The 12788-nt window shown below is 45.9% G+C and overlaps 1 protein-coding gene across 5 annotated transcripts in view; it reads right to left on the bottom strand.

Annotated features, from left to right (window-relative positions):
• Nucleotides 1-12788, bottom strand: part of GLRB (glycine receptor beta) — a 175814-nt gene that overhangs the window by 20333 nt on the left and 142693 nt on the right. For 3 of the 5 annotated variants that reach the window (XM_069243183.1, XM_069243189.1, XM_069243199.1), the window contains exon 9: nt 4337-4629. In XM_069243183.1, the coding sequence (XP_069099284.1) occupies nt 4337-4629 (293 nt within the window). Of the gene's footprint in view, nt 1-4041; nt 4630-12788 lie in introns of those variants that run through there. The other 2 variants (XM_069243207.1, XR_011205449.1) reach the window with 2 other exon arrangements.

The following is a 12788-nucleotide window of genomic DNA, read 5'->3' as shown; positions in this document are numbered from 1 at the left end:
CCCAAATGTGATGGCCCAACTAAAGAGGCACCAGGTGTGCTAATAGGTGAGCCCTGGTTCCCACCCAGTAGATGTTGGTGTATGGGTATGGTGTGGACCATATGGGATAGTGTGTGGCCTGAGGTTGTCCCTCGATATTTGCAGGCGATTGGTTACGCAAAACTATCATGGCTGCTGACCCCTGTGAGGAATGCCAGGACAAGGACCGTAGAACATTACAATGAGGCACATGGGCGAACAAGAATGATAATCGAACGAACCTTTGGCCTCCTGAAGGCCAGGTTTCAGTGCCTCCATCTAACAGGTGGATCCCTGTGCTACTCACCCAAGAAGGTCTGCCAGAAAATCGTGGCATGCTGCATGTTGCATGTTGCATGTTGCACAACCTTGCCTTGAGACACCATGTGCCTTTTATGCAGGAGGCTGTAGATGGCAATGTGGCAGCAGTGGACCCTGTGGACAGTGAGGATGAGGAGGCAGAGGATGAGGACAACAGAACAGCAGTGATAATACAATATTTCCAATGACACACAGGTAAGACAGTGTTACTTCACATTTCATTGTCATTATTTGTATTATCTTTGGCACTGGCATGCTATTTCCCACTTCTGTGCCCACTCACTGTACCCTTTGGCAATTCATTTTGCAGATGTTGGTGCCCCACTATCGCTCCTGGTGTGATCACTTCAGGACACTACAGGTCTTTCCTATGTGAACATTATGGACAGTTGAATTGCAATGTTTGTACCTGGTTAAACAAAATCTTACATACTCCATACTTGTATTTTTTCCAGAGGTGTATATAAAGGTGCAAAGAAGACGACGTGCAAGGGCAATGGGCTGGGGTGATGATGGAGGAAAGTCCAGGGTATTGATCCAGTCTATTTGTATCACAGGTGCATTGTCCAAGGGGACATAGGAAGGGGAGCAGTGGCAGTTCAAGGTGGTCAGGGTGACAGAGTGGACACAAGGGTGACAATCAGGAGAGTCATTTCCTGGCAGGGGTCTTTGCAATAGTCTCTGGCTTCTGCCTGGAACGCAGGGAATGTTTGCAGGGTGGTTCTTCTACAGGGGGAGGGGTGCTGCTGGCCTGTTGGTCCTGTGGCGGGACCTCCTGTCCACTAGCGGCAGCGGAGGTGAAGGGAGTTCTGATATCTGTCTAGTGGCACAGGCCCACTGTTGTGAGACTGCCTCCCTCATAATATTGGCCATGTCTGCCAGCACCCTTGCAATGGAGACCAGGGTGGTGTTGATGGCCTGCAAGTCCTCCCTGATCCCCTGGTACTGTCCCTCCTGCAGCCGCCTGTTCTCCTGCACAGTGTCCAAGACCTGGCCCAGTGTATCCTGGGAATGTTGGTAGGTTCCCAGGATCTCGGCGAGTGCCTCCTGGAGAGTTGGTTTCCCCTGGCCTGTCATCCCCCTGCCGCACAGCAGTCCTCCCAGTGTCCCTGGTGGCCTGTGTCCCTTGAACGATGTGCCCACTGCCACTGACCCCAGGTCCCTGATTGTCTTGGGTAGTTGCCCTGGCAGCTTTCACTTGTGTAAGCTGGCATATGGTGGGCTAGGTGATTCTCTCTAAGGTGCATGCTTTGGTGATACATGTCCATGCAGGGCTTTTAGTGTTGTCCATGCATTGGGGGTGCATGCAGGGCTTGCCATTGGGATGGGTGGGATGTGATGGTGGGGTGTGTGGGAGGCGGTGGAGTGATGGAAGCGAGGGTATGTGATGGCATGCAGGTAGGGGGTAGTAGTAGTATAAAGTTGACTTACCAGAATCCAGTCCTCCCGCTACTCCGGCCAGGCCCTCGGGATGCATGATTGCCAAGACTTGCTCCTCCCAAGTTGTTAATTATGGGGGAGGAAATGGGGGTCCACCGCCAGTCGTCTGTATAGCGAGTTGGTGTCTTGCTGCAATGGAACGCACCTTCACCTGTAGGTCGTTCCACCTCTTCCTGATGTCGTCCCTTGTTCTTGGATGCTGTCCCATGGCGTTGACCCTGTCCACGATTCTCCACCATAGCTCCATCTTCCTAGCAATGGATATCTGCTGCACCTTTGCTCCAAATAGCTGTGGCTCTACCCTGATGATTTACTCCACCATAACCATGAGCTCCTCCTCTGTGAATTGGGGGTGTCTTTGTGGTGCTATGGTTGTTGTGTGAGGTGAGTAGGTGAGGGTGTTTAGGGTGATGTGTTGGAGTGTGTGATGTGGGGTGCGTGGGTGGTGTATAGGTGTAGGTGGTGTGTGGCTCTGGTTCTGTCTGTAGTCGTGGTGTCTGTCTGGTGCCAGTGGTTTGTAATGGTAAAGGGTTGTGGGTAATGTAGGTGTGTGTTTTATAGTTGTGTGGGTGTGGTGTGTGTATGGGTGTCAGGTGTGTGTAATTCAAATTGTCCAATGTGGTGGTGTTTTGAATGTGTGTGTGTATTTTGATCGCGGTGGTCTGTACTGCCAATGGTTTACCGCCGTTGATGTCCGCCGCAGTGAGTCGTGGGTCATAATGTGATGGGAGTTGTTCGGTTGGCGTAGCGGTGTGGGTTTGGATACCGCCAGTTTGTCACTGACCTTTGGTGTGGCAGACTTGTGTTTGTGGCTGAATAGTGACGGACTGGTGTGTGTGTGTGTCATGATATGGTTAACGGATATCTGCCATGGCGGCGGTATGTTGGCGGCAGTCAGCATGGCAGTAAGTGGGATTTACCGCCAATGTCATAATGAGGGCCAGAGTCTTGATAAGTACTTCGCTTCCAGAATTGCGGATTCTGTGATGGTGGTTTGTATTTCTTCACCAGAAACAAATATAGCTGCCTTGGTGGCTGCAGGTGCAAGAAATGTGTCCTTGAACCACTTAAAAATTCCTAAAGTTAATGGCAGAAGTCTGGTTTGAATTATAGATTCATGGGTCTTAATTATGGAAGAATTAGGTGTGAGATGCTACCATGGGGACGCTTTGCTTGTCTGCTAAGTTTGCCAAGGTTACGCTGAGCTTGCCTGCACACTTCCCCCAAGACATCACAGAAAGTGGTGATGTTGTCTACAAAAATATGTACGCTTTTGATGGTACAATGTAGGCTAAATATGAAAATATGTATCCCAACCTGTATCTCAGAAGGTTATGTTGTTTTTAAGAGTGAAGCCCCAATGTTGAGTGTGTAATCCCATTAGCGTACAATCCTAAAAAAAGTTATGAGCACTCTTCTTGTCGTGAGCATTTAGGTAGGAATGTCCTCTCTTGAGCTTCATTGTACCTTTGGGTACATAACCAGTTATTAGAAACGAATGCCAATCTGGCTCCATTCACATAGCTTTCTTTTATTCCTCACCCTTTAAAATAGTTCAGGAAATCCAGTCTTACTTCCCTAGGTTTACTCTAGTGACCTTTTTTATAAGTGTGACCTAATATGTTTAAAATGATAAATAAATAGGTTAAAGTGTATACAAATATGCTGCCACCTCCTATAGAAGTTCTCCATGCTCTCACATGTGCTGGTCTTTTAAATTTACAAATTATCAAAGTCTATCCCAAGACACCTTGAAGAAGAACTCTTCTTCCAAGGTAAAGCATTATGCGAGCTCTCAGAAGAAAGTCTGGGACAAATGCCAGGAGTACCAAACTGAAACATTAACTGTTCAGGGTTAACATGAGCATTACAACTGCTTCTAAACAAATCAGGTACGGAAAGATGCGTTTTGTGGGTCTATTTAACTAATTGAAGTTGGGGGAAAATGGCCGTGCTGCTACCCATTTTTCTTCATCAATCTGTTGGCTATTCTTCAGTCCAGAATGGGTTTCTCCTGTGCACCAAAAAGTAGGTGGAGTGAATGCCTGTGTTCTAACGTAAGAATGGTTTCCTTTGCTGTTCAACTGTTTGATGTACTGGGTAAACCTCCTGTAGTAGCTTTTTTAACACTATTTGCAATGTATTACAAGTGCTAGCTAGTGGGTAACCTTTATGGCAGAGCAGAGAAGTCATTTAGTTGCGAGGCAGATAGAGGTTGGCCTACCTTTAAAGCCAAAGATCTGCTCTGATGGTGAAGTGGTTACTGAGGATTCTGGTGATGTGAGAAGCAATGAGGTTTAGAACTCCATGAAGCCGAGGAGTTTTTATAAAAGTGTTTCCAGGTCCAACACAACAAAAAAGCTATTTATTATTTACAAACGTCAGTTTAGATTCCATTGTGGAGAACTGTTTTATTTTATTGTGGGAGACATATTCTCTAGCACCAGTACATATCTTTCTAACACGATAACAATATATGATTTTGGGTATTGCTTGGGAGAGGTACATCAGAGTTATTTGCCAGGCTTAATGTAACTAATAAATGTGGTCTGCTCACCTGCAATGTGCTAATATGGACTGGTGTTCCTGTCCCATTTACAGTATTCTTTTTAGCTGCATTGGCTCCTTTCCCTTCTGCTTGTTCGGCTTTGGCTATCCTGGCCTTTTCAGCCTCCACTCGCTTAGGGCTGTTCAACAGCACTTGAACAACAGCATACTCAACCAGAGATGCAAACCCAAACAAAAGACAAGCAATCAACCAAACGTCCAAGGCCTTCACATATGATACTTTTGGAAGTTCTGCAGCAAGAGTAGTACATTCAGACGCCAAACTCAGAACTGAGAAGATACCTAAAGAAGTGATAAAAATTACAATTAGGAAAACAAATGTCAATAACAATTAAAGACATGATAGACCATTTCATTTGCTTTATGATACTGTCCAATATTGTCATATTGAACTCCTAGTAAGGAATCCAATGCTTGAAAAATAAGCCAGGACATGGAGCACAAAATGCATGCAACAGCCCTAGGATGTAGATTCACTGATTTACTTCTGTTATTAATTCATAACTTCCTTAGAGCACCCATCAAGAGCGAGAGCATAAGGATAGATTGGCATGATCCGCCCCACCAATCAGTACACAACGCAAACCTCCCACTGCATTCACCTCTTTTACTGGTCAGTCATGATGTCAATTTTTGGGAATTTGTTAGGGTTAAAAGGTAGAACCCATGTTCAGCTTAGAAACTCACACCTTAATGTGCTTGATCTCCCCTTCCGATTATACTCCCTCCAACATCAGAAACACAACCAGATATTTCACCTGCATTCAACATTCATGTACTGCCAACACCTGCAACATCTTCCATATCCAAAACCCCACGCCACACACACACACACACACACACACACACACACACACACACACACACACACACACACACACACACACACACACACACACACACACACACACACACACACACACACACACACACACACACACACACACACGCTTCTCTAGACAAAATATCACACCTGTTGATAATCAATGTTCGTTCTTTTGTAAGGCATGGCACTGTTATTGTACTTACCAGAACTACTCAATCCAGAAATACTTTTCATTACCAAGACCCAGCTTACTCCTCATCTCTCATGCTCTAGAAAGCACTGAATAAACTATGCACTGAACACATCAACAAGACCAAAGAAGGCTACTACAGTAATAGGGACATACTCTTGTTACTTTCGACTTGATCAACACATACCACAGCAGTAAAATCACAGAACACATCAATATCATGTCCACCAACCGTCTCATAGAAGTTAACCATTACACAGACCCAACCAGAAAAAAGAAAGAAATATAAATGTTAAATCATTGATAAAGCAAACGCAGTAAAAAGCACAGCAAATGCAACACCCCAACCATAAATTGACATGCTTCCTCATTATCATTCCCTGTTGGACTTTCTTTCTATTCCAAAGATAGTGCACTCCAATCAAAAACTCTAACCAACAATTTCTTCCTTTTATGAGTATGCAAAAAATGTTCAAGCCTACACCATCTTAGCTTGCAGTGAGAGCAATTCAAAAACATACATGGCATGAACACAAACCCTAAAAGGAGATAAAATACTGAAACATTTATGTTCATCTCACTGAAAGCTCACCTCCTTAGTCCAGAAAATGCTGAACCTGGGGGGGAAATCATAAGTGGGATCTGGTGACATCTGTGATGAACTGTGAAGCAGGGAGATTCCCAGCTTGGGTGTGGGCTAGGCATTGTTGCTTGCCTGCGCTCTTGATCAGATAATCGTTAAGGCAGGGGAAAATTTGGATGCCCCCAATACTTAAATGGATAGCTACCACTGGTAGCCACTTTGTAATGACCGTTGGAGTGGACTTAACCCCAAAGGGAAGCACTATAAGTTTGTATTTTGTCCACTTAGCACAAATCAGAGGTCTTGCCGGTGGTAGTGTATTTATATGATCACTTGTCCCTGTGGTCTATGTTATATTGGTTTGACCACTAGACCAGTCAAAGTACTAATCAATGAACATCGGAGTAAATTGTTCTTCAATTGCTTTGCAGACTGCTTGGGCTGTATGTTGATGTGGTATTTGACTTATGATTACTGCTCTAGATAGCAACAGCATCAGTCCTAGGTCCTGATGAAGCGTCAATGGATCCGGCTGGACCACTAGACGTGAAACGTATTGACGCTTGATTAGAGGTTCTATGATATTTTCAGACCTCTAATTTTTTCTGAAAGTGACCGAGCATGACCACTCACACTTCACTTTCAACTTGTTTTTAAACTTGGCCTACACCTCATACTAGCTGAATAAACTGGTGATGTGAATTGAGGTTTAGAGCCAATTTTAGTTTTTTCCTCTCCTGATTGTTTAGTGTCTGCAGATAGGCATTGTCCACAACATAGTCAATTATGGCAGTTACTATTAAAGAACTCCGGCAAAGAGCCCCCTTCTGGAGAGCCCGTCAGACATTGCAGTGCCAGTCTGACGAGCAGCATTCCCGATGATGAAGCATGACATCCATTGGGATGTGTGAGGACTAAGGTAAGAATAAACAAAAGAACCTGGAAAATCGGGGCAGTCAGAGGGTTGTGGTTTTCTTTACCCCTTGTCACAAACTTGCTCCAATGACAGGCGTATACGTAGGAGTGACATCTTGCTGATAAGATAATATTGGAGGGGCAAAGTTAAAAAATTATCAATTGTCGCTGTTCAATCCTCACACATGGAAGCAAAGAGATTTCAGGTTTGGGTGCAGAACCCTTCCCTACTGCTGCAACAGAATTTCCTCTGGAAGCAGCAGCCTGAGAGGGCCCATGCTCAAAAACTCGAAATGCCGGACTGTCTGTGCCCAATCTGGAGCCACAAGAACGACTTGGGTCTGGTCATTCCTGATCTTGAGAACTCTGGGCAGGAGTGGTATTAGAGGAAACGGAAACAGGAGGCCGGAGCACCACTCAAGATAAAAAGCGACTGAGCAACAGAAGCATTGAAAACTCCAGCATGCAAACCTCCTGATATTACTCATTCTCAATGGAGGCGAACTAACTAGGGCTCTCCCTGCTCTTGGACGAGACCTTGAGCCACCTCTGGATGGAGACGCCACTAGTGATCCACTAGGCATCGACGCCTGAGTTTGTGTTCTCTGGGGTTCAGATAACCCGCCAGGTGTTGAACCGCTAATGATACGCTCTGGTGTTCCAGCTTAGGCCAGGGATGCAAAGCTTCTTGACAAAAGGTCCACGACCCCAGACTGCCTTGTTTGTTGCAATACCACATAGCGGTGGTGTTGTTAGTGAACACCTGCACCAGATTTCCCCTGACTGAAGAAAGAGAGGCTTTCATTGCCAATTGGATCGCTTGAAGTTCTAGTAGATTGATGTGGTGTCAAGATTCTGCCAGGGACCAGAGTCCTCTGATCTCCACCTCTTCCAGATGGCCGCCCCAACCAAGGAGTGAATACCCAAGGGGTTCTAATAAGGCTGAAGGGGAGCACAGGAACTGCAAGTGCTCTTAGCTAGCTATGAAGTGCAGGTAATGCCTGTGGGCACACAGGTCAGGGATGTAAAAATATGCTTCCTGCAAGTCCAGCGATACGATCAAGTTTCCTGGGTCCAGGTCCGACAGGACCTGCACGACAATCTTGAATTTCTCCTTTTTCAAGTAGAGACTGAGAAGGCGCAGATCTAGATAAGGACAAAGGCGTGTCTTTTTTGGGCACCAGAAGGTAGCAGGAATAGCAACCATGACCTACTTCTGATGCTGTCTCTTTCTCAATAGCTCCCTTGGCCAAGAGAGCTGCAACTTCCTGACAGGCCATGAAGAGGTGGTCCTGCGTCAGCTTTTCATAAGCAGATGTCTTGGGTGTGGGGGGTGGTCACAAATGGGAAGGATTAGCCCCTTTGGACCAGCTGCAAACCTAAGGGCTGGATGTTATTGTGGTACAGGTGATGTTGGATCCGGACCCTCCTACTGCATTCCAATGGTGGTCGGAGGGCAAAGTAAAGGGGCTTGGAGGCTGAGGCTGCCTGGGGGTGAGGGGTGCTGTTTGGAGGTAGGAGGGTGGACTGGCTAAACTGCTGGCTACCTGTCCCACATGGTCTGGGGGACCAGAATTTGTTAAATGTGGTGGATGAGTGTGTAAAGATGCAGTTGAAGCACCTCTATCAAGACGTTTGTCTGAACTGCCACTGAAGGTAGCTTAAGGTCCAGTACATCAGCTGGCCTTCACACCATCCCAGCCAACGAGGAACCCTTGCCTGTATCCACCATGGTGGGAGACCCCAGGCCAGTGTCTGGGGAGGTATCCAGTCCACTGGCACCCACCAGTCCTCATACAAACTGTCCTTCTAAAGTTTCACATCCACAAGGGTCCGCAGATACGTCCCAATCATCACCCAATTCAGGTCTGTCAGATTAATAAGGCACTGACTCAGATATGGGGAGTCTGCCCCGGCTCGTTCAGCTCGCGAATGATAATGGGGGGAGGCGACACCACTGTGAGTTGGTGGTGTCCAGAGCGTCAGCACTGGAGGAGAGGGGAAGGTTGAGGTCACTCAACCGCGCTGCTTCAGATCTAACAGATCCTTGGGGCTCAACTGACGCCAAGGGCGAACTTTCTGGGGACAGACCAGTAGGGGGCCCTCCCAGACTTGTGGGGCTATAGGGCTGTCCAAAGGGGCCGGGCTGCCCAAAATTGAGGTGCATGGCCTCATAAAATTCCTTAAGATGACCAGGGGTCGCTGTGGTTCCCAGAAATTCAGGGATGCGCAGAAATGGCCCAGGTGTAGGCTCCAACACAGGGCTAGGCCTCGAGTGCCGACAGCTCAGCGTCTTGTCAAATGATTAGCACAGTTAAGGCGAGGACCTCCTCTTTTTCTTTCTGTGGAATGTACCCGATAACTTGGATGACAATCGCTGGGTACGACTTCATGAACAATCTTGGTACCTCCCTCATGACTGAGAACTGGAGCATTGCAGAGTCAATTGCTGTCGGGGGAAAGGACCTTGAGAAAGCACTCCCTCAGTGCCTTCGGGTGCACTGTGCAGCAGCCCTTGTATGTCTTGAGTTTGTGGTCTCGATCAAGACACCAGGGACACACCAAATGCAGGTATGTCACATATGTGTTGATGACAGGCACCACATTGCTTAAAACCTGCCTTTTTGGTGGACATTCTGCACATCAGGAGACAAGTGGCCTGATTTAGACTTTGGTGGATAGGCTACTCCGTCACAAACGTGGCAGATATCCCGTCCGCCGTATTACAATGTCCACAGGATATAATGGAATTGTAATACATCGGACGGGATACCCATCATGTCTGTGACAGAGTAACACCATACGCTAAACTCTGAATCAGGCCCCCAGTCTAAAAAAATCTTCAATAAATGCTCAATAAAAGGTCAGTCAAAAACTGACTAGGGGAATCTTTTCTCCGAATCTGTGCTGACTACTGCAGAAAGAAAAGAACCGTCAGCAGGCTGGGGTGGCGCCTATATAGGTACTGCGATCATCACTTTTTAGTGTGGACATTGACACGCAGGGATAGTGCTCACCAAAAATTTCCAGATCCAGTCTGATGCACAGGGAGTATTCTAAGGTAAGGAATCTGCAGCTATAAGTCTCCATTAGATATGCGGCTTTGCGGCTTCAAGTATGGAGGTGGGATGGAGTCCGATGCCACCACCTTCTGACATGCAAAAGTTTCCAGATCCACTGTGACTCCTCTGGGAGAATTTCAAGGTGGGGAAACTTTGGTTAAAAATATCCATCAGAAATGACCCAATACCCACCCACCATAGTACCAAACATAGCAAACTAGCTGTCCTTTAAGACTGTGCAGTCAGAGAGACATCTGTTGCAATATTTGAGTATCAGCTTGATCATGATCATCAGGGTTTTCAATGGACCTTGGTGCAATATGTCTCTTAAAATTATGTTCTTTTTGAGTATTAGTAAAATACAGAGTATCCTCTTTTGCTCACCTCTGACTGAATCAATTCTTCAGTGTGATCCATATTGAATGCTCTGCTTTCTTGTTTGGAGATTTGGTTATAAAATATAAGCAATATGTATTTTGATAACGTTAAGGCCCATGAGTCACTGTTTGACCTAGGACATTTGAAAGAATGTCAGACATCTCTAAACAGGCGGGCAGTCAGGGGAATGTACAGTTTATCTTTTAGTCTCTATCCATGCCACAAAAGGGCCTTTATAGATTCTGATTTTGTAGCTACAAAAGGAAGGACAGATGCCAACTGTATTATGACTGTGCCGGACCATACCCTTGCTGTGAACGAGTTAGCCTCTCATGTTGATTTCTTTTACTTGTGGGACTGCGATGATGGGAGCCTCTATTTTGCAAACCCCACATTGCCCCTGCCGTTTGCGCATTATCCTTCATTAGCTATAACTTCCCATCAACTGGGTGTCTTATTATATGCGCTTCCTCCAATAGAGCATTTATTACTTGTGAATGTACAACAGGACAGGTTTGAGGCCTCAACCGACCACAGTGTCTAACGGCAGACACTGCGCTGAACTGGCTGCATTCCCTGTTTGTTGCATCAAGTGTCAATTTTAAGCATATACTGACTATGGTCTTTACTCTTTGGACCACTTTCTTATGTTCACCTGCAAAGCACTATGAGACTGCTTCTTGTTCTTTCCACCAATAATGTCCGCAGCATCTTAAAATGAAGATGAACTAGCAATTTCCCACATAGGCAGACATAGGTACTCTACCATCTCTTAATTCTTACTTTCTTTGCCTGAATGTGGATTAGCAATAAGAAATAGGTTCAGAGCTCTTTTCCCTTCCTTCTAGGCAGATTGTTAAGTACTCTCTGGACTCCATACAGCCAACAACGACACATACCTAAGACTCCGGCTGCTAAGGACTGCTTTAAATCACGGTTTTGTCGTTCCACAACACAATTTCCCGCAGGATGAAATGGAGACGAGTAATGGAGTCGGAACCCTAATGAAGCCATGGCGTCCCTGAATGCCCTTGAGGCGAAATCAGGGCCCTGGTCCAAGGGGAAAGCCGCAACTGCATATGTACAATAAAGACGGACAAATCTTTAATAACAGCCGAGCATTGTGGCCACACCCATAGAAATCTGAAGCAGGAGTCGACAGAGACTAAAATATATTTGTATGCACTATCCTGTGTTAGGGGATCACAATGGTCCAAGCACACACATTGCAATGGTTTGTTGGAAATTAGGAGGGGTGTCTGTGGTGGGCGTTTGACAGTGGAACCTTTAATTTGTTGCCAGATGTCACAACAAAGGACATACTGCTTGTATAGACCTGGCCACCAATAACGTGCTTGCAACAATTATATTGCAGCCGCCACACCAGCATTGGCAGATGCTACCCCCTCATGCGCTGCTTTATTTAACTCTGATCTTATTTCTTTGTTGGGAATAACTCAAACACCCACGCCTGGTATCTTTACTTTGGCATCTAGGAAGCCTCCCATTCGGTAGGACTATTAGGAGGAAATACTTTTGGATAATGCGTGCCTTTAGCCATAGCTTTCACAGCAGCTCATATGTCATCGTTTGGTTTTGTTCCTGAGCAGGTTACTACAGCAACAGTAGCCGTTTCTACTGCTGATTTCGCGGCTTCATCAGCCAATGTATTTACAGCAATGTGAATTCCAATGCGCTGGTGTCCAAGTGCATGTACAACATGGACGTTTGGTAGCGTTTCTTTCAGATCTGCTACTTTCCCCCACAGAAGTCTGTTTAATGGTGTTACCTTTCGAATCTCTGAACCCATTCTGGCACCAGTAATGCAGGTATTCATTGAAGGACAACTCACAGAAGTATGAATTACAAACAACCAGTGTATGTTCCAGTGCCATCACAATAGCCTTTAGCTCTGCTAATTGTGCAGTGCAATCCCCTAGGGTTTGCGTGAACATATGCTGGGGAAAAAATGTATTATCCTCCATATAGCCGCTTACGACTGCGCAAGTAGTGGAGTATTGATGTTTTGTGCCAATTGCAGGTTGCACTGAGCCATCAATATACACGACTCTTTGATACTGATCAATAGGCAGTGTATTTGCTGGAACTGGGCATTCTAGTTAATATTGCAAAAATTCTTGAGTTTGTAATTTTGGGTCAAAAAAGTAGTCTACATCAGTGGCTGTCAAAGATGTTGCCCATTGAATCCAACGTGGATGTAATGCTTCAGTGTTTGGAACGCTGGCTTTGGTAACAGGCTCAAGGGCTGGGATTGGAGAGACAACAATATTGTGTTTGCCTTGGGCTAGAGGTCTTTCTTTAATGACTGCCATCTGAACAGCAGTGAGTTTTCTCAGTGGGAGCAAAGCGTTGTTCTGCTGCTGAGTACAAATGTGATTTGTATGCAATCGGGACCGTCTCAACCTCGCTGAAAGTTACATAGGTGAAATCAATAGCACCAGCAATTACTCTGATGACCAAATGTGT

Source organism: Pleurodeles waltl, chromosome 1_2, assembly GCF_031143425.1.
Source record: "Pleurodeles waltl isolate 20211129_DDA chromosome 1_2, aPleWal1.hap1.20221129, whole genome shotgun sequence".
Taxonomy (NCBI): domain Eukaryota; kingdom Metazoa; phylum Chordata; class Amphibia; order Caudata; family Salamandridae; genus Pleurodeles; species Pleurodeles waltl.
Note: the sequence above shows the minus strand (reverse complement) of the source record. Positions and strands in the feature narration are given on the sequence as shown.